At 38.9% G+C, this 26,574-nt stretch overlaps 1 protein-coding gene across 1 annotated transcript in view; it reads left to right on the forward strand.

The window, feature by feature from the left end:
- Positions 1-19,642, forward strand: part of GK5 (glycerol kinase 5) — a 77,602-nt gene extending 57,960 nt beyond the window's left edge. Inside the window, exons 12-16 of the mRNA XM_030873311.3 lie at positions 2,748-2,881; positions 9,242-9,345; positions 10,209-10,268; positions 10,634-10,767; positions 14,501-19,642. Of these exons, the coding sequence (XP_030729171.1) occupies positions 2,748-2,881; positions 9,242-9,345; positions 10,209-10,268; positions 10,634-10,767; positions 14,501-14,649 (581 nt within the window). The 3' untranslated portion in view covers positions 14,650-19,642. The remainder of the gene's footprint in view (positions 1-2,747; positions 2,882-9,241; positions 9,346-10,208; positions 10,269-10,633; positions 10,768-14,500) is intronic.
- Positions 19,643-26,574: the final 6,932 nt, after the last annotated feature.

The raw sequence follows: 26,574 nt of genomic DNA on the forward strand, positions 1-26,574 counted from the left end.
CACAAGCTATGCAGTGCAGCCAATAAGTAAATGTACAATTTGATAAATTTAAAAAAATTAAAAATTAAAAAACATATAAGAACAATGACTGGAATGCCTTTGTAGCAGAGCTGGAAATGTGTGTGTGTGAGAGAGAGAAGGGTCCCTGTTCTATATTTTTGTCTCCCACTTGTTTTTTCTCGACGTGGAAAAAACCACGTCGAGAACCTGGCTCCCAACAACATTAATATTATGTACTTATTTGCTCAATCTTAAAATATACACCAAAGAGTTTGAGTTACTAGACCCATACCACTCCAACAAACAATGTTCAAAGGTTTTTTTTTTCTTTATATTAAGGGTATATGGTCCAAGCATGCTATTCAAATTACCTGGATTAATTCTTTTTCTTCTCCCTTCGGTGAGTTTATTAATTTGAAAAGAACTGTGTTCATTTGTTTCTGTTACCATTCATTTTTAGTTTTTTTCCCTCTGCATCCTTTTTAAAAACATTTTTTAATGTGGAATTTTAACATGATTTCCAAGTCAAATTCATAAAAGAAGGAGCAGTTGACTCCCTCTCCTCTCCCTTCACCCTGTCTTCCTACCTCTTGTAGATAATCACTACATTTGTTTTTGGTTTATCCTTCCTATTTGTTTTTGCAAAAACATGAAGATACAATGTTTTTTCTCTCTCATTCAGGTAGAATGAAAAAACATTCAAAAAACAAAAAAACAGGATCATTTCCCCACTCTCTGTCCTGTGGAGACCCCTGACTCTCACCCCTCAGACCAAAAAGAGGGGCTTCTTCAGAAGCTCTTCATATTTGTACCTGGTGTACAGACCCAAGTTTCAGGTTTCAGGCTGTCCCTGATTCTAGGACAGGAGATATCAGAGAAAATAAAAAACAGGAAACTCACTGCTGGTTTGGTGGTACTCAGAGTTCCTTGGTTGGACTGCTAGCTTATTCTTTTGAGTCTTCAGATAGCTTTTCTGTGTATTGCATCCAGGATTCTTAGTTGCATTCACTGGCAGAGACAGAGTGAAGTCTGCCTACTCCACAGGACTTTCCATTAATCAGCTCACTGGTGAGCATTTTAGGTAGAAGATTGTTTAGAGAAATTCTTCAAGCAAGGACAGAACAACCAGTAAAGAATGTGGACAAACTAGATTTTCTTCCCCCTGTTTCTTTGTCTGTTACCAAAAACTTTCCTCAAACCAGCCATCTAGTATGTTTTCCACATCTTGGTTGAAAAATTTAGACATTTAGACATGATTTCTTCAAAGTATAGATTTTAAGAGCAGTGTTTTCTTCTTAATATATTAGTTTTTGAAGTGCTGTCTATTTTGATGTGTTATTGGACATTTTGAACAAATGAATGTAACTTATGGATCTGATAACTGTCATTTTGAGTAAAATTTGTAATAATTATTGAGCGATCCTCATTAACCATAGTTTTATCATAGGTGTTCCTTAAACGTCTTGTCTTTAATCAATTCTTCATTATAAGAATAACAAAACATACAAGAAAATAAAACCAACTTAAGTATTACTGTATAAGGCCAGCAATATTTATTATGACCAATTCCTGATCTTTTGCATCTGATCTATGCTGTCAGTCTCACATGCTTATTCAGGAGTCACATTACAAACAAGGGTATCCAAATGGCCAATGAAAAGGATTTCAACTTCATTAGTCAACAGAGAAATACAAAATCAAGCTATTGTACAATACCACCAAACAGTGAAAATGAAAACCATAGACAGTATCAATTGTTAACAAGAATATGGGATAACTGGAACTCTCATATGCCTGGCAAGAGCCTTAAATTGGCAAAACTACTTTGGAAAACGATTCAGCAATATCTGCTAAAGCTAGTCCTAAATGTGAAGATCCTAGGACCAGCAATTCCATCCCTTGGTATATAACAAACAGAAATATATACATATGCTTACCAAAAAGAAGGTACATGAGTGTTCAAAGTGGCCTATTTATATTAGCCCAAAACTGGAAACTACCCATATGCATATCAGCTGTAGAATAATTGAATGAACTGTGTATGGTGAGAATGGAATACTATACAGGCATGAGAATGAATGAAGTACAACTACTTGTAACAAAAGAATCTCACAAACATGATGTTGAGCAAAAGAAGTTGGTATCTTGACCTAGGTGTTGGTTTCCTGGGTGTATTCACACGGTGAAAATTCATCCAGCTGTACATTTAGCATTTGTGCATCTTCCTATATGTATACTTCAATAAAAAAGTATACTAAATAAATTAGATCTTGATTTTTTGTTTGTTTTATAAAGATTGACTTTTAGTGTATCTCTGTGTTACTGGCCCTTTACTGAACTCCTTAGATGGAATAGTTTTTCAGTTGACTCTCTTGTTTGTTATAGGTAGATGATCTTTTCATCAGAAAACTAGAATGGGTGTAACCTTTAGGAGAATAAAGTTTTTAATGCCAAAAAACACATAGAATTAATTCTTAAACAGCCCAATTATCTTTAAAGGAAAAAAGTAAGGCCCGTTACATCCAGAGCCCATCTAAGAGGGTCTTCTGTCTCCCTTGTCCTTTCCATGGGCCATAAACCTCTGCAGTGGGAGAACCCAGATAGCACTAGAGCAGATTGCCTTTGTACTGACCCTTTTAAGTGAGCGACCTCTCACATTATATTCGTAATAAATGCTGATGCAGGTGAATACTAGTCGTATAACATAATTCTGTTTGTCCCTCCCCAACCCCTTCGTTTTGTTTTAGGGTTTTGTTGTTGTTGTTTGTTTGTTTTTGTTTTTGCAGATCTGTTCACAGATGCTGCTGAAACTGAAAAAATGGCCAGAAGTTTGGAAGATTCTGAAGGAGTTTATTTTGTTCCATCTTTTAGTGGATTGCAGGTATTTTTTTTTAAGTTAATGGCAATTACAAACATTTCCCTCTTCATACTCACACCTAATATTATGTATCTGAAAATGTGGGCACTGAACAGAACTGAGGTGAAAGGTACTTTCTAGGGCTGAGAAGTTGTGTTTTGACCTAGCATGAATTCCACGAGAGGGCAGGGCAAATTCTGCTGGCTTCTGCTCAGAACTCCATCTCTGTGAAAACTAAAAGTTGGCAGGTTTATTATAGAACTTTTACATAAGACCCATGGTTACTTTATCATGACCAAAAATAGCCATTTACCAGTGGGGGAAAATAGATCAGCATTCTTTAGTTAGAGGAGGTGTACCACTGACAATTAGAAAAATAATGTTAAGGTATATATTATACCTTATTTTTTTCAGTTGTTTATAAGTTTCATTAATTTTTTTTTTCTTTTTTTTTTTGGCTGCATCAGGTCTTCATTGCTACGTGCAGGCTTTCTCTAGTTGCAGCGAGCTGGGACTACGCTTTGTTGTGGTGCATGAGCTTCGCATTGCCATGGCTTCTCTTGTTGCGGAACATGGGCTCTAGGCGCGCAGGCTTCAGTAGTTGCAGCACGCAGGCTCAGTAGTTGCAGCACATGGGCTCAGTAGTTGTGGTGTGTGGGCTCTAGGGTGTGCGGGCTTCAGTAGTTGTGGCGCATGGGCTCAGTAGTTGTGGCGCACGGGCTTAGTTGCTCTGCAGCATGTGGGATCTTCCCAGACCAGGGATCAAACCCGTGTCCCCTGCATTGGCAGGCAGATTCTTAACCACTGTGCCACCAGGCAAGTCCCTAACATTTTAAAAAAACATCAGAATTTCTTTTCGTTAACCGTTATGATGTGGGATGTTGGTTACCTTGCCTAACTAAAAAGTGAACTCAGTAAAATACTTGATTTTGTAATATTTAACTTTGTATTTAATTGAAAGATCTGTTGATACTACCTTTAATTTTAGCATAGTGTTACAAAGACTTTTACAAACTGTTTTCAAGTATATTATTATAAACAAAATTCCTTTTTGGGGGGATAATTAGTCCTTTAATACTCCTCTAAATATTTTTTTCTTTCAAAAAATAAAAATTTCCCTTTCTTCTAGTCCATCTATACTCAAACAATCAGTTACAAAAAATCCAAAATTTAAAAGTTTGGAAAAAAAAAAAAAAGTTTGGATAATACAATGTAGAACCTGGTGAAAGCAGTTAGATCAGGATGGTTTTAAATCCCTAAAAATACCATATTTTCAAACTAGATTTTTAAATGAGCATTATTTTAATATCTGTAATAATTTCCTTCTATATACTTTATCACAAAGGACTAAAAGTTTATTAACTACATAAAGAGGTTGCATTGCATCCTCTTCAGAGTGATGTGAGGCACCTAAATGGCATCCGTGATAGGACAGGTAATGAAGAATATTTGTCTGATTGAGGTTTAAGGAGGAAGGTTGGATGAATAGTTGTCATCAGCAAAGGGAGGGTTTAACTAGGTTACTGTGGATTCTTCCCTTTTTGAAAAATGTGCTGGGGGACCTAGTTGTGACTCTGTCTTGGCAACTCTAACTTCTCCACCAGTTCATATGCCTGTAAAAATAATGTAAACTATGTGATTAGAAAAACCAAAGTATAGCTAAAGTCTAAAAGATTAGACAACACTATCACAGATGTGATTTTAATTTCATGTTGCTAACAAAATGTCCCTGTGCTGCCATGATTGCAACCTGGCAGTATGTTGAAGTGGGTGGGGTGGGGTAGGACCGCAGGCTCGTTATTTCCTGAAGTAAAATGAAACTCTTAATTGGAAACCAAAAGTTAATTCAAACAACAATAGTGTGTTGATACTAAGCTGTTCAGAAAATAGTGGGGAGATCACCTGTAAGTTGCCAACGTCAACAACTAGAGAAAATGTGGGCTAGGAGAATGGAAGGAAGGAAGGGTCAAGTATCTATGATACTGCCTTTAATTTTAGAATATTGTTACAGTTGCAGGTAATGGGGGGCAGGATATTGAAGGCTCCTAATAGCCTCAGGGGTGTCATCTGAGAAAGGGGCATTGGAGGAACTTCGAGGACAGGGGGAACTTGTGGGGCAGCCACTTTAGGGAATGGGCTGGAGCATAGGACTGTACACAGAGTGGCATCAATTGGTGCAGCCATTGTGGCTTTGTCTAGGTTTGGGGAGGGGCATGCTAGAGCAGAGCATCCCTCGCAGGTATCGGAGGCAAGAATCAGTGGTCATCTACCTGACGTTAAAGTTACTCTGATGTTGGCCATACATAGTAGGATGGCAGGACCGTGAGCCAAGTGCCAGTCTTCAGCGGATGAGGAGTCATGCTCCAGTGAAGGTTCTTGGGTTTGCAAGGAACAGGCTTGCTTGAGCACCTCCCTCTCTTCCCCTGCCCGCCCAAGAGGAGCTGGCTGTTCACACACTCCTGAGCACCAGGATTGGAAAGGAGTTGGCAACTGACGTAGCAGTTCTCAGTGTTCTTCTCTGTGGTTTCTGCCTCTCTGTGGCTCTGCTTTTCCCTTCTCCTTACGAGCTTTGCTCTATACCCTTTCTTCCTCATAGCTTCTGTTTAACTGTCATTCTTTTCCTTATACTTTCTGCCTTTTCACAGTTTGGATATAAACACAACAACCTTTTTCCATCTTGCGCATCCTTTTCGCGTCTGTTCCCTCTGAAGCGCTTCCTTTTTCAGATTCCAGGGGAGGGAATCTGATTGGGCCACCTTGTCTTTTCAAGCCTTGGACAGACTTGTGCTCACCCCCTGCAGTTGTGGTGGCAGCAGTAGGACTAGGGCATGAAACATGGCTGCTTTAGACAAGGATTCAAGCAGTTTGCTGAGAACCCCTCCCCCTGTAATTCCCCCCCTAGTTCTGTGCGTGACTGGGACATCTGAGCCATGGAACGGTAAAGGGATATAAAGCACGATATTGATGCAGACCTAAGCAAACACGGGGGAGGCGACGCGTCTGCTGACAGCAGATGCATGGTGGCTGACGGTGGTCATGGGAGGCTAGAACAGTCCTTCTGGTCCTTGTGTATGGAAGCCTGTGGACCTTCCACTCCATAGCTGCAGCTGAAGCCATTTGCCCAGCACAGAGCCAGGCTCGTTATAGCAACCAACCACAAAATCAGTGGAAGGCACGTCTCAGAGTTGTTTAAGAGTTAGAGGAGTTTATTGACAACAGAAGGAAAAGTTGAAAAGGCATAGTAAAAGAGTTATGAAGAAAGTGAGTAATAGTGGGAAGGCTTTGAGTAAGAAATGACAATTAAAATATAAATTATAGTGGCAGCTAACCTGTAAATACTCGCTATGTCTCAGGCACTGTCCTAAATTCATTACACGCATCGGTCTCATTTAATCCTCAGTCACTCAACAAGGTAGAAGATACTCTTATCATCCCATTCTGAAGCTGAGGTTTGGAGCAGTTCTATCACTTGGGCAGTGTCACACAGCTAGTGAGTGACAGAGCTGGCTTTAGGACTCCGGAGTCCAGATTCTTAACCGCTCTGCTGTTTCCTGGGAGAGCATAAAATACTCTGACAACAGGAATACATAACTGGAGCCAGAAGAACTTACTTTTAGGGTCTAGGTTGACAAGGACAAGAGGCATGGTGGCCTTAACCATTGTGCAAGTCCCCAGCGGATTAGGCTGAGGTTCCAGTGGGGACAAGGACCTGTGGCCCGGGCAGGAGTCTGCTGGTTTAGCTTAGAGAGCCACACACAACTTTGCTGAGTCCTGCTGTTCTGGAAAGTTCACTTGATGGGCCTGGCAGTGATAGATTAGAGGTGTGGCTGGAGGCTGTCTGCCCTGGCAAGGTGTGACCAGGCCCTTAAAAGTACCTTGCCAGTGTTTTTCCTACTTTATCATCCCAAAGAGAGACTCAGTTGGACTAACAAATGCAGGGACATTGTAACCTATTAAGAAATTTTTAGGTTTCTATGGAATTTATAACCCCTCAAGTTGGCCTATTACTAACGGTAAATTATGTTCATAGCTATTTGTACAAAAGTGATTTCAGGCCAGGATTTTATGTGGTATATTGGAAGAAGTAATTTTTACACAGAAAAAAACCATAGCAAGGGAATTCCCTGGCCGTCCAATGGTTAGGACTCAGGTCTTTCACTGCCGGGGCCCAGGTTCCATCCCTGGTCGGGACCTGAGATCCTGCAAGGCACGCGGCACAGCCATAAAAAACACAAAAAACCCATCACATACTACTAGGGACTAATTGAACCGGCTGAGTCTGACCCATCTTTGTCATACAGTATTATATCACTTGGTATATAGACCAGCTTTACTATATAACTTAGCTTTTACTGAGTGAATCACCAAAAGATGTTTTAATAAGTTTGAAAAATTCTCTTTCAAAATAAATTTGAAAGATAAGATCACAAGGAGGAAAATCATGGCTATGATAAAGATAAGATGTAATATAGAATTTCTTCATTTAAGGCATTAGGAAAAGTATTATTTGTTCATGGATTCAACAAATATGTATTGATCCCCTGTGTGGGGCTAGGTGCAGTGCTAGGCCCTGGAGACACACCGTGAGCACATCAGATGCGTTTCTGCCTGTGATGCTAACAGTGTAGCACAGAAGATGGAGTTTCAACAATCACACAAACATCTGTGATTATAAACTGGCACATGATATGATGGGAAGTTACAAGGTTCCATAAAAATGGATAGTGGGGAACCTGACCTAGTTTCTGGGATTCGAAGTTTTCCCAGAGGAAGCGGAGCCAAAATTTGGAAGGGGAGTAGGATTAACTAGGAGGAGGTGTGGTAGAAAGTTTTCCAGGTAAAGATGGTATGTCAAGCTCTGAAGCTAGAAGGAGCTTCTGGGGACCATCATTTCCTGACAACACTAGCCTGTCCCTCTGTCATGACTTTGCGTAGGTGTGTTGGGACTCTTCTGTCTGTTTCCTTGTGAGATGGCAAGGCCTGACAGGGATCTTTGTGTTTCATCTTTGTGTCCCAGAATCGTCTTGCATTTCTGGCTACACAAAGATGCATACAAACTTCATCTGATGAATACATAATTCCAGCTCAAGATTATGCCTTTTAAACGCAGATGTTAGGCAGGGTCATTTCTTTTCTTTTCTTTTCTTTTAAATCTACAGCTCTATGTTCTCTTTTTTAATATAAATATTTATTTATTTATTTATTTATTTATTTATTTATTTATTTATGGCTGCATTGGGTCTTCGTTGCTTCGCATGGGCTTTCTCTAGTTGTGGCGAGCGGGGGCTTCTCTTGTTGCAGAGCACGGGCTCTAGGTGTGCGGGCTTCAGTAGTTGTGGCACGCGGGCTTCAGTAGTTGTGGCTCGCGGGCTCTAGAGCACAGGCTCAGTAGTTGTGGCGCACGGGCTTAGTTGCTCCGCGGCATGTGGGATCTTCCTGGACCAGGGCTCGAGCCCATGTCCCCCGCATTGGCAGGCAGATTCTTTAGTGTTATTGCCTAATATCATAAATGACCCAGCCTAGGACTTCCCTGGTGGCACAGTGGTTAAGAATCCGCCTGCCAATGTGGGGGACACGGGTTTGAGCCCTGGTCCAGGAAGATCCCACATGCCGCGGAGCAACTAAGCCCGTGCGCCACAACTACTGAGCCTGTGCTCTAGAGCCCGCGAGCCACAACTACTGAAGCCCGCACACCTAGAGCCCGTGCTCTGCAACAAGAGAAGCCACTGCAATGAGAAGCCCGTGCACCACGAGGAAGAGTAGCCCCCGCTCACCGCAACTAGGAGAAAGCCCGTGCCCAGCAAAGAAGACCCAATGCAGCCAAAAATAAATAAATAAACTATATAAAATAAAAGAAAAAACACTATTTAAGCTAAGAAATAGAGTTTACTTTGAAAGTCTGACAACATATTGGGTGTAAGTTATGATACTGGAAAACACTTTTTTTGCTTTGAAGTTTTTTTATCTTAAGTCTAACTTAATATCCTCAAAAAACCACTCTACATAGTAAACAGTTTCAGTGTAAACACTTTACAGTTGGAGAAAAGGGGAAATACTGGCATTGCTTTCCATTTTCCTCATATATCAAGCTAAGCATTTCATAATCTATTACTCTGGGCTTCAGTCCCTTTTCTTGGTACAGGTGCAAACAGAAGATCCAGCCCATATGTCTGATATCTGTGACTCATCCTTGCTTAAGTCCTATCAAAAGGTTATTTGAATAGTTAACATCATTTTGGGGCTATCATTTATGTTAAAACTATTTATCTCTAAATGAGCATTCTTTTTTTTTCTAACATGGCTATGCTTTTATTGTGTAATATACCTTCAAGTCTATAGATATAATTTAGAGCAGTAATAATATATTACTGTCTTTTACTTCAGGCTCCATTAAATGACCCCTGTGCATGTGCCTCTTTTATGGGTTTGAAGTCTTCCACCAATAAATACCACCTTGTACGAGCAATATTGGAGTCCATAGCTTTCAGGTACCAGAACCTGCCCGAAACTCCCCCCTCCCCATACAGTATCGCTATTTCCTTTTATTAATTTCTACTAAACTAAATTTTTAAATTTCTTAATTTTAACTGTTTATACCATTAGTTTAATTCATACTGTATATGATATAATCTATTCTTATTACTAATTTTTTTGCCTCTCTTTTTTTTCACATTTAATAGTACCAGTACCACTTAGATTTGATATCTGAAAACTGAATGATTTTTAAAATATCCAATTTATTAAGCATAAAGGATTCAAAATTTGGACTTTCAAAGTCTTTTATTTCCTTATTCATGAAGGAGAATTCTAACTAATAATGCTTCTTTTATACTCAAAGATTGACTCATCAGAATTATTCTTTATGTATATTTCTTTTGGTCTTTTTGTTACGGGGCAGGTGTAGCTCATTAAAATTAAAAACGCAGCTGTCATGAATGGAACAAATGGAACATTTGTAATGTTTAAAATAACATTTTCTCTGATTACAAAACCATTATTTTTATATTTGATTTCTATTAGATGCTATTTATGGTGTGTCATCCATACCTATTAAATGGATGCTTGCTTTAAATTTTTATTTGCAGGAATGGTAATAGATTAAATTTAGTTCTGAAATAAAAATTATGTTCTTTTGCATCAAAGTGAAAAACAGAAGGGCCTGAACCTCTTGTTTACTTGACCATCTGTTATTGACATCCAGTTAGCCTAATATATTTCTTTAGTGTTTTCTTTTGCATATTTTATAAATGTCATGTAAATAAAACCACAGTTATTATTCTAGATTGGAAAAAAACAGAGAATTATTATGATATGAACTGCCTCTAAATAGTTTCCTTGTTTTTTTAACTAGAAACAAACAGTTATATGAGGTGATGCAGAAAGAGATCCACATTCCTGTAAGAAAAATCCGGTAGGTAAACTTTGTTTCTAATAGATTTAATTAGAAATTGGAAGTTAAGTGGTAGCTGCTGTTGGCATTTTCATGATTATGATTATTCAGGATTTCAAAAAGAACTTATGCTTACCTTCTTTGCAACAAAATTCTTGGTCATAGGAATTTGGAGAGGAAGGAAAGCTAATTTTGGATTTAAGGAGAATAAAACCCAATATGGAATCTGAGAGGATCTTAGCACCCATATGTGTATTATAAGAATCTTTAAACTTTAAAAATAAAATCAAGGATCTAAAAAAAAAGTGTGGCTTTTTAAAAAAGAATTAATAATGTATTTATGCTTTTGTTACAGTAGTTTATCTCCAATATCTTTCTCCCCACAGAGCAGATGGAGGAGTTTGTAAGAACAGTTTTGTCATGCAGATGACTTCAGACCTGATTAATGAGACGATAGACAGACCCGTCCACGTTGATATGTCCTGCGTAGGTGCAGCTTCTCTAGCTGGCCTTGCTGTTGGTACGTGTGGGTTTTACTAAAACGAGAGCTGTCTTGCAAAACCATTTCTTACAGATAGCATTTCTCCTCCCAAATCACAAAATTATAGATAGAGAGGGTCTGGAAAGGCTTGGTGTCCATTAGACCCCATACACATATGCACATCACTCGCAAAATGTTCCAGTGATCTCTTCTGTGGGTGGGCCTGGTTGCACCTCCTCCCTCCTTGGTGCTCTCCTTCAGTCAGAAGAATGAGACCAGGAAAGCTAATTCTCAACTGCTCTGGTCTTTAGCAAGGGAATGTCTCTGGGTAAACTTTCTGATTAGATAAGCTTGTCTTTGGCATTAGAAACCACTCCACTCTTTCATTTAGTGAACGTTTGTTGAGCACCTGCTTCATGAGAGTCGCTGCTGGGAATAATAGAGTTTAAATGATATAGTCCCTGCTATGGGAGTCTCCAGTGGGAGCAGTCAAGCAAGTCAACCCATTATTATTCTTCTGTGATAAGCCCAGCAAACAGCCACAGTATCAAGCAATTGGTGTAGGCTTTCCCAGAGGCGACAACGTATAGTTCAATTTTGAAGGGGTTAGCAGACAACCAGGTGAGAGAATAGAGGTGAGTGGTCCAGTAGAGAAGGCAGCTCGTGCAAAGGTACTGGCCCATTATGGTGCTGATAGGATGAGAGCAAGAGGGGAGGCTGGAGAGGTACATAGAGGTCCAGTCATGGTGGCGTCTTCATATAGAGGAGATTGGACTTGATCTTGAATGCATTGGAGAGCCACTGAACAATTTTAAGCAGAAGGACATGGTTAGATCTATATTTGAACAAATCACTTTGGCAATTAGTGTTTTCACTAATTAGTTGGGAGGAGTAAAGAACAGACATGGGGAGGCCAGTTAGAGGGCTCTTTAGGAGCAGGATGTCGCTTGGGACACTGGGAGTGTTTTCCTGTGTTCCTGTATGGAAGGGAGGAGTGTTTGTACAAAACAGGATATCTTACACTTAAAAGTTTAGGCTGTTATTTAGCAATTAAAGTTATGGACCCAAAAAGCATCAAATCTTGGTAAGTTCACCTTATACTTTATTCTACTAAAAATCTGTTAACTTTGAATAAAATTGAAACAATCACTTTCATTTGTTCATTGATTGGTGTTTGATTAATTCAAGTTGAAGAAAATAACTTCCCCTTAAATAGTCATTCCCGTTTACAAATTTGTTACTTTGTGTATTTCAACTCTTAAGTACAATATAGCTGATGTTATTTTTAATAATTTCACATGACTAATTGAGCAAACTTAGAACTATAACAAGGAAATTTCTCCAGTACTTAAACAACTCTTGAAAAATGAATAAATTAAGCTTATCATTACAGTAAGCCAAATGCTCATAAGCATTCCAATATTGTTTATAAAGTTAATCAAATTGATCTACACTTATCACCTTATAAAGCTAAATATGTCAAATTCTCTTGAACATTTAATACACTTTAAATAACAGACACATGCAAGTTATTCTTACATATAATATAGTGGCTTGAGTTGTATCTACTTCATTTTATCTGTATTTAATTTCAAAACTTTTCAATACAAAGATACTTCACTAACTACAGGGAACAGTTTTACCTCCTCAGAGAATCTGAAATTTCTGGTTGGATTACTTCTCTCTCAGAAATATGAGGCATGGGGCTTCCCTGGTGGCGCAGTGGTTGAGTCCACCTGCCGATGCAGGGGACACGGGTTCGTGCCCTAGTCCGGGAAGATCCCACATATCGTGGAGCGGCTGGGCCCGTAAGCCATGGCCGCTGAGCCTGCACGTCCGGAGCCTGTGCTCCGCAACGGGAGAGGCCACAACAGTGAGAGGCCCGCGTACCGCAAAAAAAAAAAAAAAAAGAAATATGAGACATGAAGGCTACGCAAATTCTCTGTATTTTCAAAATTCACCCAGAAACTGGGTCTGTTCAATACACATTTAATAAAGTGACTTTTAAGAGTATGTATGCCATTAAGTGTAAATAATAAATTCTGGAAATAAGAATTTTAAGAACATACTTATTTTCATGACTAGATATATCTACTTGTAGTACACTAATAAAGATTATTTTTAGTCTTTTAATAACTTCCATAAAATAATTAATATCTTTAAATATAGACAGTCTAAAACACTGACTTTGTAAATAGAATGTGGCCTGATGGAAACTTTTAGAAGAAAGAATTTTATGTGTCAGCTTTATTGGTAGGAGAAAAATGTACTTCTTGAAGACTTGTCAACCATGTTAATACTTCAGAGTAAGTGAGATGTACCAAGTTTATTAACAAGGGATCGCTACCATTTCAGACTATGTATGATCGTAGTTATAATATGTTTTCTTGCTGCTTTTTATTATAAATGATCCTCTTTGTAAAGAACAATATATGCCAGAACTACAAGATTATCTTGAACTGGAAGTTAAAAGCCTTGTATGAAATGCAATAGTTTGAAAAAGAAACTATTTTTTATATTAATCCCCAACTTTGAATTTTATGCATATCCTGAGGAGTTGCCTCTTACCTCAAGATATATGACAAAAATCTTAACTTGGGGGATTCCCTGGCGGTCCAGTGGTTAGGACTCTGTGCTTTCACTGCTGTGGGACCGGGTTTGTTCCCTGGTCGGGTAACTAATATACTGCACAAGTTGCAGAGTGTCGCCAAAAAAAAAAGAAAAACCTTAATTTATCATTGTTTTGCTTTGGTTTTTTTAATAAATAAATTTATTTATTTATTTATTGGCTGCGTTGGGGCTTCGTTGCTGCACACTGGCTTTCTCTAGTTGTGGTGAGCTGGGACTACTCTTCATTGCAGTGTGCGTGCTTCTCATTGCGATGGCTTCTCTTGTTGTGGCGCGTGGGCTCTAGGCACACGGGCTTCAGTAGTTGTGGCATGTGGGCTCAGTAGCTGTGGCTCACAGGCTTAGTTGCTCCACGACATGTGGGATCTTCCTGGACCAGGGCTCGAACCCGTGTCCCCTGCATTGGCAGGCGGATTCTTAACCACTGCACCACCAGGGAAGCCCTATCATTGTTTTTTTTTAAGTTGTATAAAAAGAAAGTATATCATTTCTTTTTTTTTTTTTTTTAGATGTTGGGGGTAGGAGTTTATTAATTTATTAATTTATTTTTGCTGTGTCGCATCTTCGTTTCTGTGCGAGGGCTTTCTCTAGTTGTGGCAAGCGGGGGCCACTCATCATTGCGGTACGCGGGCCTCTCACTGTCGTGGCCTCTCTTGTTGCAGAGCACAGGCTCCAGACGCGCAGGCTCAGTAGTTGTGGCTCACGGGCCTAGCTGCTCCGCGGCATGTGGGATCCTCCCAGACCAGGGCTCGAACCCGTGTCCCCTGCATTAGCAGGCAGATTCTCAACCACTGTGCCACCAGAGAAGCCCCTACTATTTCTTACTTGGGTTTTTTTTCTTTCTTTCTTTCTTAAGAGCTAGTCATGAAATTAAATGATGGCAGGATGTGGTTGCTCTAGAAATGATTTGGTGCCCTTCCACACAGAAATAAAGCTGCTAGTTAGATACCAAAAGACTTTTAAACCCTGATGTATTTATTCCCAGGGATAGTCAATCTAACCAAGCTCAAAGCAACAAAATAGTTTGAACTGTGTTTTAAAGTAATAACTGTTCACCTGTGCACCAGTTCACATAGGTTTGTGGATAAACTTTACGGACTCATTATGTGCCTTAAAACTTGAGAGTAAATTTTTTCATCTCTAGGGTTTTGGACTGACAAGGAGGAACTAAAGAAACTGAGGCAAAGTGAAATAGTTTTCAAGCCACAGAAGAAATGGCAAGAATATGAAAAGAATATGGGAAACTGGGTCAAAGCAGTGAAACGCTCCATGAATTGGTATAACAAGACATAGCACTAACGGAATGACTGAAACCACACATGGCTGGTTGCTGTGATGTGCAGATGAGACAAAGCTCAGGGACAACAATACGACCATGAATGAGAGGAGAAGACTGGAGCTGAGCTCTGCAACCGGAGAGAAAAAGCACTGCTTTTTTGAAAACAAAACAAAACTCCTCATTGAAAAAATTCTAAACCTTGGTAAGATTGTAAGGCAACAATACCTCAGAACTTTTAAATCTTCTGTTTTGTAGCAAATTCCAAAGGACGCTAGCTATTTCCAGCCATGTTTTGACAGTCACGGGTCCTCCTCCTGTTTGTACTGGGCCAATATGAACATAATTGTTTACTATCTGAGTTAATAGTTCCGGGTCAAGCACTGTTCGTGTTTTGTTCCAAAATGATGTGAAAAGTGTTTCCTTAATTCTTTAAAATGAAGTGGGCTCTTTGAAGTCCATATAGTTAAAAAGAAAGAATAACCAAGAAAATGTGGAATTTTGATATTTGAATTTTAATATTTTCTATTTAAAGCCATAATTGTTCAGTGTTGTATCCAAATGTTAGCTCAATATGTCTCTCTTAGATAGGCTCATTTGGTAGTCAATTCTTTCCCTTATTGGGTTTAAAGACACTGCCTTAATTTTTCCTTGTTTAACCAAAATCTGAGCTTTCTTTATATATTGAAAAACACTGAAAAAAATCATTTTAGTTAGTAAAACCAAAAAGGGTATTGATTCATTGGGTATTGATTCATAAGGAATAGGAGAATACTTTCCTTCTCAGATAGCATTCTTTCAAAAATTTCTGGGTAAAATATAAAATCTCATTTTTTACAAAATACACGTAGTAAATATAAATCTTGCCTTTCTTCTCCTCTTCTCTATCCTTCTTACTTGTTGAGATGCTGGTGTAAACGTCTTTTATTTTTATTAAGTGCCTAGTCGACAGAGGTTAATTTGAAGAAAGTGCCCTAATTTATTGCTGACTTAAGAATTGCCTTCATTGGGGTATTTTGCTTGTCCAGGTATCTTTCTTGTTTTTGTCCAATCTACTCATCTCTCTGAGATTTGTGCAGTGAGGTAGCTGACAGAGGGGATGGGAGTGTAGTCAAGCTAGTGACTGCCCCTCAGCCACTGAGCCAGAGATCTACAGAGAGGAACAGCATGAGTCCTACATTTTCAAACTCACTTGATAGAAACAAGGTAGAGTAAGGTAAGAGCTAAGAGTTGTGAGTAGCTTCAGGCCAGATATAAACTTGTCCTAAGGCAAGTTGACCACCTTCCAACATGTTCTCATGTTATTTGCCCCTCCCTGTTTTGGGGCTAGGTTCCTTTTAGATTTGCAGCAATAATGTATTTATTTCCCTCTTGGTCAGGCTTTATCATATCACATAAAGTCCTACTGTTGTAGAACTCACTGTTAAATAATAATGTAATTAAAGAAGTGACTGTTATAGGGAAGTTTGCTGTTACTATCATGTATGTCCATTTCAGAGACAGGAATAGATACTAGACTTGGAAATATTTTTGTTAAGTCAAGGTGTTTTGTTTACTGTAATAAGTCAGATCCCCTTATGTAGATAACATCTTACTCATTTCATTCTTTCTGTTATTCACATCCTTTTTTACAAAGCTTAGTGGCCAATTAAAAGCTTTCTTATCAAAGTCATATGAAAGCCACTCTGTTTTACTATTTCTTATAGCGTCTGCTCCTCAGTGGGTATGATGTCCATAGGAAATAATTGTCTTTTTGTATTAGGATGTACTGAATTGTGATATTATTAATACCTAAACATTTGTTATTTCATTCATTTTCCACATTGTTCTTTCTCATCATGAAACCACAAAATAAAGGAGAAATATCTTTTAGATAATGTGGAAAAATAACTTTGAATATCTTTCTACTGGAATTGAGCATCTCCTCAAAAATCAGTGGCTAATTTTTTCTTCCATTAGTTTAGAAGTTAATCTTCTATTTTTAATATGTCTGGCCTTTTTTTTAGTAACACAGTTTACTAGATCTTTTGTCAGATTTGACCTAAATCAGAAACATGACCACATTTGCTTTTGTGGTTGTAGAAAGTGCTGATTATCAGAATTAATTGAGCAAAAAATTGTCCTTTCAAGTTTATTTTTCATACGTATGCTAATAATTGAAGTTAAAAAAATTTCTATGCTAATATTTCTCAGCATGTTTTATTTCCTTACTATGGGTCTATCAGATAATTTTAGGAGATCTGTAGCTATCTTATCAAGGAGAATCTTCCTGTACAATCCTTCCTAAAGTGGTACTAAATGCTTTTATACTATAGACTTACTGATTTTTAAATTTTTTTATATCCAACCATGACATGGTTTCTCAACCTCAGCATCATTGACATTTGAGGACAGATAATTCTTTGTTTTTGGGTGCTATGTATTATAGGATGTTTACCAGATCCCTGACCTTTACCCACTAGCATCCATCTACTTAATGATGGCAAAATGTCTCCAAACATTGCTAAATGTCCCCTGGGAGACAAAATCACCCCCGCAGTTGAGAACCAGTGATGTCGACTGTTGGAAGAAAATTGAAGACTCAGTGAATGTAGAGTGTCTATCGTAATCCTTTTCTCTCTGCTTCATTTTTACCTTAGGAAATAGTTGTTAGCAAAAAGAAGTAGTAGTATCTTAAAATAAATAGCGTTTCTGCTTTGCTGGTTAATGAGGTGGGGAAAAAAATGTCATGCTGTAATTGTCTTCTGCTGTTTTTATCCACCTACCCTCACCCCCATGTCTGCATTCTCTGTGGTCTTAATGAGTGAATTTATGACTTCAGTATGGGATTAATGTAGTCTCCAGATCATCTTTGATTTGATCTGCCTTTTTGTTTCCTTTTCATCTCTGAACAAAGGAGATGATTACTCTTTTATCTGCCTCTGGGCAAGCCTCCACCAAACTAGAAGTTCCCTGAAAGCAGAAAACATGTCTGCTTCCACAGAACTTAACTCTGTGCCTTCATATTTGTGGGATGAATTTGTACTTTGTGTTTGTAAGTGCAACTTTTTTTGCGTATACATTTTGTCCTTGATGTTACATGTGTTTCTTGATAGGGAAATTTATATCATGTTTCTCAATTAAAATTAAAAGCCCAAAACACACCCTGGATCTATCTGGTCCCAGAGTCCTCATCTTGCATACTCAAATCCAGGTCATCTGGTTCAAACCAGCCTAAAGGGGTAACTCCAGAGAAGTCAAATAGGCCGTCGAGAATCACATTGTTTTTTAAAGTTTGGGATCCTCATAGCTGTAAGTATTTTGGCACCAGCATGTACTGTGAGTCACTGGTTATTTTGTCACCATATTCCCATGGGACCTTTGCCCCTAGAAGGATGCAAGAATGATCATGGGAATGGGAATGGGAATGATAGAGGCAGGAACCTGCAGAATCGGATGTTTCGGAAATTCTCTGTTATTCTATTTCCATTGTCTTTCCCCCCACTTTACATTACATTTGGTTTATTAAAATAAAATGGATGTGTCTGTATAGATACCTATGTTGTGTAGAAAATAAATGATAAGGTTTCCAATTTAAATGAGCCGTATCTTTACAAGAAACCGCCAAACTGTTTTGCAGAATAGCTGCACCATTTTACATTCCCACCAGCAATGTATGAGGGATCCACTTTCTCCACGTTGTCACCAGCATTTGATGTTGTCACCGTTTTTCACGTTCGTCCACTGTGATAAGTGTGTGGTTTTCTCATTGTGGATTGAATTTGCATTTCCCTAATTAATAATGATGTTGAACATCTTTTCATGTGCTCTTTTGCGATCTGTTTATCCTCTAGTGAAATGTCTGTCCATATCTTTTGTCCATTTGCTAATTGGGTTGTTTGCTAAAGGAGCCATATCCTTAAAGGAATATCCTTTTTAAAAACTTAAAAAAAAAAAATCAGTCCAGTGACTTAAGAAGTCATTAAGTAGCATTTTCAAATCCTTCTGGGCAAAATGTATATAGCATTTGAACATGACTTTGTAATGTACTGAGCAGAAGAGCTCTTGTATTTCTTACATACTTATTATGTAGTGTGGTACTAACACTGTATAATAGCAAAAAAGTTTCAAAGACACCTTTACTTAGAATGTTAAGTAAAGGGTACAAGTACATGTTTTGTACATAGGTATCATAATCCTAAAAATATTTTTTATTTAAAATAAGCTGATTTGTGTAAATATTTCAGAATGATTTTGTGGAAAATTAATTCAAAATTTTCCTATTTGTGCAAGACAGTTAATATAGATTCCAATTTGTATGCATCAGTAAATTTATAATTTTATTTCTCTCATGTTCTTTATGAATTTCATAGTTTTATTAAATGGTCATTGAGAACATCATAAATCATTGTTAAAATCTATAGATAAAATCAAGGATGCAGAATAGAAGGAATCTTTTTCATGTGTATGGGAATTTTCCCGTTACCTTTTGTCTACTTTAACTTTTGGATTTATTTTTAAATTTTACCTGGAAGTTCTTATTTAATACCATTTCTTGTTTTGGTTTCTGCGCATTAAGAACGTCACAGAGAAATAAGCATATGTTAACTTCGGTTGTGACTCAAGATAAATTTGGGCTTGTGTTTCCCTTTTAACTGGAAGAAGAAAAAAATGAGGCTTAATATGGTTAGAGAAGGAAGGTTTTCTGTAACCCTGCCTCTTCAGATCCTGTTTAGGCTTATTCTATATTCTGCATTCTTGCACAGAGGAAATTACTAGAGATGAGAGTTAATTCTTTGTAGTGGAAAAAAGATGGTACAATCTATTGTGAAAATATACTGTATATTTAAATGTTTAGAAAAATTTTAAATAACTGGAAGAAACATACTTTCAAATGCTAATGTGACGGAATTAACCTAGCAGCTGTTAAAATCCATTATGAAAATTATCATTAAAATTATTTGGGAAATTATAACGAAACAGTGAGTGATCTGTACATATTGTGTATTAAAGCCATTTTTTTTTAGTGTTTCTCTCTTCGTTGCTTCACATCCGCGCACATAAATAGCGACATCCCGATGATGATGGCAGAGGATTCAGTCGGACAATCTGGATTCCATTTCCTGACCGAAGGGGAGCCCATGGTTCATTCTGTAGTAGGGATTTTGAAGGATACTAAACATTCAATTATTTGAAGAAAGAAAGGGGTATGGTTTTGATTTTATTGTTGTTCAAAGTCATATTAGTCTAATGAGGAGGACAGGAAGGGGCAGGTATGTGGAGCTGACTTTTCTGAAATGTATGTGACTATAAATTTATTAAATATTATAAAATTATTTTTAGGGAATTCACTGGCGGGCCAGTGGTTAGGACTCCGTGCTTTCACTGCCAAGGGCCCAGGTTCGATCCCTGATTGGGGAACTAAGATCCCGCAAGCCGTGCAGCGTGGCCAAAAATATACATATATATATCTGTGTGTATATATATGTGTTTTTTATATATATATATATATATATATATATATATGTAAAGAATCTGGCTATGTAAAAGAAATTGTAGGAAAAAAATAAATGAGGGTGATAGGGACTAATAGTGGATTCTTTGCTATTTAGAAACAACCCACTAGGATGTGGAGATTGTAAGGCAAATACCTTAGATTTACTAAATTACCTCTCCCTCTTCCCCACCACTTGGGCAAGGTTATTAGCCACCAGATCCCAGGGAATTCTCATATTCTTTAACCCAGCCCACAGGGTTGTCCTGTCTCTCCCAGAAGGTCCTGTCTCTGTCAGCATCCCAGTTTCATCACCAAACTCTGTCAAGAACTGAGAAGAGTTTGAAGTTTTTCTGTACTTGGAAGCTAACGAGTTAGCCTCCCACAGCTCCATGGATACTGGCAGCAGATATGAGACTCCTGGGTCAGAGACTAAAGACTTTATTCCTCATGACATCGCAAACATCATAATCTTCATATTTGCATTGGTTTCCTTTGCCTCTTAACTCCTGTGTGGACTGTCTGGGTTGATGCTGTGCACACAGTGGGTTTGCAGTACAGCTGAGCGATCTCGAGCTTAGGAAACTTGAGTCTTTTGTAATGGGCTGCAAGCAAGTGTGCCCGATGCTTGCTCCAGAGGAAATAATTTTTATTATATTGGACAGGAAACAAAACTGCCCTCTACTCTGGAGGGAGACACTATCTCAGTACCTCTGCTTACCAGACAAGCAGAAACAAGAAAACCGTGTAGAATTGCCTGCCAACCATAAATTCATTATCTTGATTGTGGGAATAGTTTCATGGTATACACATATGTCAAAACTCATCAAGTTACTCACTTTATGCATAGTTTATTGAGTGTCAGTTTCACCTTAATACAACAGGAGGGAACAAGTCTTGCTACTCAGATATGTTGTTGGGACCAGTAGCCTCCGTGCCACCAGAGTGCTTTTCAGAAGAGCAGAACTTCAGGCTTCATTCCAGGTGTACTGAAACAGAATCTGTGTTTTAATAAGATCCACCAGGATTTAGTTTTTTTTTAATTGAAATATAGTTGATTTCCAATTTTAGCTTTTTGGCTTTCTATTTTGAAATAATTTTAGACTTAAAGAGAAGTTGTAAAAGTAGTACATAGAGTTCTCCTTTCCCCCAGCTTCTCCTAATTAACACGTCACTTACATAACCATACTATAACTACTCAACATGGGAAATTCACATTAATACAGTAGTATAAACTAATCCACAGGCCTTACTTGAATTTTGTCAGTTTTCCAACTCTTGTCCTTTTTCTGGTCCAGAATTCAATCCAGGATCCCACGTTGCATTTAATTTTCATGTCTTCTTACTCTCCTCCAATCTGTGATAGTTCCCTAGTCTGTCTTTCTTTCATGACCTTAACATTTTTTAAGAAGATTGGCAGTTATTTTATAGAATGTCCCTCAATTTGGGTTGGCCTGATATTTTCTTGTGATTAGGTTAAAGTTCTGAATTTTTGTTAGAATCCTGCAGAAGTGATGTCCGTGGCCTTAGTGCAGTCTATCAGGAAGACATCAATATGTCTTATTATTGTTGTTAACCTTGATCCTTTGATTAAAGGGGTGTCTGCCAGGTTTTTCCATCATAAAAGTACTATTTTCCCCTTTGTAGTTAAGTATCTTGTAAGGAAATACTTTTTTTTTTTAATTTTTGTTGGAGTATAGTTGCTTTACAATGTTGTGTTAGTTTATGCTGTACAGCAAAGTGAATCATTTATACATTTAAATATATCCACTCTTTTTTAGATTCTATTCCCATATAGGTCATTGCAGAGTACTGAATAGAGTTCCCTGTGCTATACAGTAGGTTCTCATTAGTTATCTATTTTATATATAGTGGTGTATATGTATCAGTCCCAATCTTCCAATTCATCCCACACAGGAGATACTTTTAGACCATGTAAATATCCTGTTTCCCATCACACTTTCACTCACTAGTTTTTAGTATCCCCGGATGCTTCCTGTCTGCAACAATCATTTCTGTAATATTTGCCTAATAATGGTGATTTTCTATTTCCATTATGTCTCTACATTTATTCATGGAATTCTACTGTAAGGAAGAGTTGTTGCCTGTCCTCCATTTATTATCCAATTATCTATATCAGTATTGGTCATCTCTTGCCCCACTTCACATACTCTTAGCCCACTTTTTGATTCCAGTTGTAGCAACCAGCTGCCCAGGTGTAAACTGACAGCATCTTACTTTACCATATCTCTGGTTTTATGAGCTGGGATTTCTCTGTCTCCCAGCTTGGAATACTCATTTGAACTCATTCTGTCATTTTTTACCCATGGTCAAGCCTGGAATGCTAGAGAGTTGACACCATATGGGTAATGTTTAAACAATGGGGACAGGAGCCAGTGTGCAAATGTGCTCCTCTGTATTAGTTAGCAGATGTAATAGTTTGCGTCTGCTAATCCCAACCTCCCATTCCATCCCTCCCCCATCCCCCTTCCCCTTGGCAAAAGCAAGTCTGTTCTCTATGTCTGTGAATCTGTTTCTGTTTCGTAGATAAGTTCCTTTGGGTCATATTTTAGATTCCACATATAATTGATGTCATATGATATTTGTCTTTCTCTCTGACTTCCTTCACTTAGTACGATAATCTCTAGGTCCATCCATGTTGCTCCAAATGGCATTATTTCATTCTTTTTATGGCTGAGTGATATTCCATTATGTTATATATGTACCACATCTTCTTTATCCATTCTTCTGTCAATGGACATTTAGGTTGTTTCCATGTCTTGGCTATTGTCAATAGTGCTGCTGTGAACATAGGGGTGCATGTATCTTCTTGAATTATAGTTTTGTCTGGATATATGCCCAAGAGTGGGACTGCTGGATCATATTATCATTATTTCTTATACCTCACATATAATTTATATTTTTAGGATAAATAAGATATTTATCTTAAAATAATTTTAGGTTTGATATTAAGAAAAGTTTACTTCTATTAATGGTGGCTGTGTAATCTTTCCACTGCCTGAACAAAGTCATTCCAGAAATGAACTCAGGAGAAAGCTGTGTCCCTCACTGAGGAAATTCCAAGGCTTTGATTCCACTCTGCAGTTTAATGTGACTAAACTGCACATAATACAACTGTCTCTGGAAGACAAGGCCTTGCTGTAACACATTTTTCACTTAAGTGTTATTTCTTTTGTCCGTCACTGGATGGATTGGGTGTGAAATCAGGATGCTTTTTAGAAAGTCATCTGCAGGATTTCCCTGGTGGTGCAGTGGTTAAGAATTCGCCTGCCAATGCAGGGGACACAGGTTCGAGCCCTGGTCCCACATTCCGCGGAGCAGCTAAGCCCGCGTGCCACAGCTACTGAAGCCTGCATGCCTAGAGCCCATGCTCCACAACAAGAGAAGCCACTGCAATGAGAAGCCCGCGCACCACAGCGAAGAGTAGCCCCTGCTCCTCACAACTAGAGAAAGCCTGCGTGCAGCAACGAAGACCCAATGCAGCCAAAAATAAATAAATAAAATAAATAAATAATAAATTTATTTAAAAAAAAAGTCATCTGCAACTACAAAAGTGTAGACAACTATGGATTTTTGGGAATGGTAAAAAGGTGTCACTAAGGTCCTTGTCACTCAAACTGTGGTGTTTGCTGAAGCAGCAGCATCACCAGTTGGGAGTTCGTTGGAAATGCAGACTCTACCCCCACTCTGAGGTGGGGTACCTCAGACCTGCTGATCTAGAGTCTGCATTTTAATAAGATCTCTAAGTGATTCCTGGGTACGTTAAAGTTTGAGAGACATCGGTCCAGGAGCACTATAGCTACGCCTCTAGAAACAGCATCCAGCTTCAGGAGAGGGGCAGCACAGGGAAATTCCTCAGGTTTAATTTTAGCAGATCTGTCTCTTTCATGGCCGTCTGTTTGTTGCCCCGCATATACAAGTAGAGACTTTATTTATGCTCATCTCCTCTTTCCAACGTGCTAGGCTGTGGCACACTCATCCATTCAATAAAAACTTACTGAGCTTCCCTCAAGCACCGAGGATAATGTAGTGAATAGAATGGCATAGATCCGAATCGCAGGGAGCTTACAGTCTAACAGGATACAGGTACTAAATGAGTAATCAGAAGCTTGATGAACGTTAGAAAGACAAACAATTTTATGGGCCAAGAGCTGGAGACGGGGAGTCAGAGGAAGCTTTTCTGGAGAGAGTGTTGTTTCAGCTTAGATGAGAAGGCATGTGTAGATGAGGTGTGGATGAACTGGGGGATTGTTCAAAGCACAAGGAACACCCATGAACAAAGCTCTTTGGACATTTATGTGTGTATTTCCAATGCCTAGCACTGTTGGTGGCATACAATAAGCGCTTAGTAAGTGTTTGCCAAATCAGTAAGTGTTCTGTCGTCTTTCAAACATCTACTCTCTTGCTTTGGAGATAGTGGAAGCTTTATTTTCCTTTTCAAAGGAAATCAGATCTTTTAATGGGGAAATGAGAAGGAAGAGAGAAAGCTGACTGTTGTGCAAATTGCTAAATTGGAACTGTGAGTGGGAATGAAAAATTGATTTACATGAATTTTCCTCCCTGAAGCAACTTGACAATTTATTCTGTTCTGGGGAATTTTCAGTTTTTGGCTTGAAAACCAAGCTGTTCCTTATTCTGAATTTCTTGGCCTGCCGTGAAACTAGCATTTTGTGTCTTTTACAGCATACCCTGATTAGGTCATGGAAATTCACAGCTAGATCAAACCAGTATATGGAAAATTTGAAACTTGCACTGCCCATTTTACTTCAAGGCGTTGGAAGGTGTTATGAAACATTGACTTTTAAATCATTCTTTTCAAAAGCACTATTATCAAATGATCATAATAATCACCATTATTTATTGAACACTTACTATATGTATTGCATAGCAAAATCCTCATATTAACTCTACGAGTCATATGAAAATTGCCAAATATTAACAATTTCATGTGGTTTAACTTAATATTATCTTCCGACTCTCACCTTAAAAATTTACAAAGAGGTTAGAGAATCCCTGATTGCCATAGCCTTGCTCCAAAATTTAGCACTGAGTTGTCTTCATAGATAAAGAGATTCCGAGGTACAGTTCCTTAATAACATCCACTGCTTCTCCCTCCCCCATTAGCCCAAGCACAGCTCTGCATCTACTTCTACTTGGACAGTTTACACTTTGACCTGAGGTGATTAACAATCCATCTCTCCTGATAGACTGAGCTCCTTGAGGATGGAGGTTTCCGTCTGTTTTCCTCATTTTTGTATCTTTGTGCTTACGATGTTTGAAAAGTATTTAAGTTGAAACCACACAATTTCTGTGGAAACTAAATAAATCTTATTGATTTGTTATTGCAAAATGCAAGGTAATGACTCCACTGGGGTTTTTGCATTTTAGAATGAGTCCAAGGAGACTGCATTCAGCATTCTTGACCACCTAGGACTTTATCTACGTACAATTATGCAGAAATTATCTCTCCACTCCACCCCAGAGAAAGGTCCAAAGGTGCTTTCTCACCTCCCCCAGTTCCTTTAGGCATTTATTTAAATGGCGCCTTTCCTGCTGCCTTCACCGAGCACTCTATTTAAGTCAAGCCATCCCTCAAACACCTTCTCTGCTACATATTTTCCCCAAAGCATGTCCCAGCATGTGACATAGCTTATATTTTGCTTATTTCTTTTGCATATTGTCCTTCCCACCCCACTAAAATGTAAGCTCACACATGGTTTTCAGATAGGCACAAAATGTATTAATATTGAACTAAATGGACAGGTATTTAGGGGGTGGGAGCTGCGATTTTCTCTTCAGCTTCCACGTGACGTGGTGACCTGGCCCGGTTTGGATCTTACTTGCCTGTGTACTGAAGAAGCCACATGCCCAGCGGTCTCTAACCCCTGTCTGAATAATTTACCGCACACTCGTCCCCACACGTGGCCTCAATCACTCGTCCCCATGCCCCTCCATGCTGCTGCCCCGGAGGTGACCCATCAAGTGACTGGGGACGGAGTTGTGCTTGGGAACTAGGGATGACCTAGTTCCTCCTTTTCTAAGAGAGATGGGGGTTTTCCTGCTTGGGCCCGGGGGGATGGGGGTGGATGGAAAAGTCAAGATTCCCACCCAAGCCGGGGGAAGGGGCGGGGAAGGGTGTGTCTATAAATTTTAGGCCTCAGGCCTGTAGCCTGCCCCGGAGGCGGCTGGGGAGCCGCGTTGGCGAGATCCCTGCGGGGGACCCACTGAGAACCTGCAGTGGACAACCCAGGGACCCGGCACAGTGCCTGACGCCCCGCTGCTACACCTCGCGGCCCCCTCCTCTCTTTGGGAAGCCTCGGGGCGGGGTTTGTTTACTCCTCGCACGCACCGCAGGCCTGGCCAATCCGTGGGAAGAGGTGCCGTACGACATTCATCCCGAGGGCCAATCGGCGCTCACCGTGCTGCTCCGCCGCCAAAGCTCGCGCGG

The sequence above is a fragment of the Globicephala melas genome, chromosome 4 (assembly GCF_963455315.2).
Source record: "Globicephala melas chromosome 4, mGloMel1.2, whole genome shotgun sequence".
In the NCBI taxonomy this organism is placed as follows: domain Eukaryota; kingdom Metazoa; phylum Chordata; class Mammalia; order Artiodactyla; family Delphinidae; genus Globicephala; species Globicephala melas.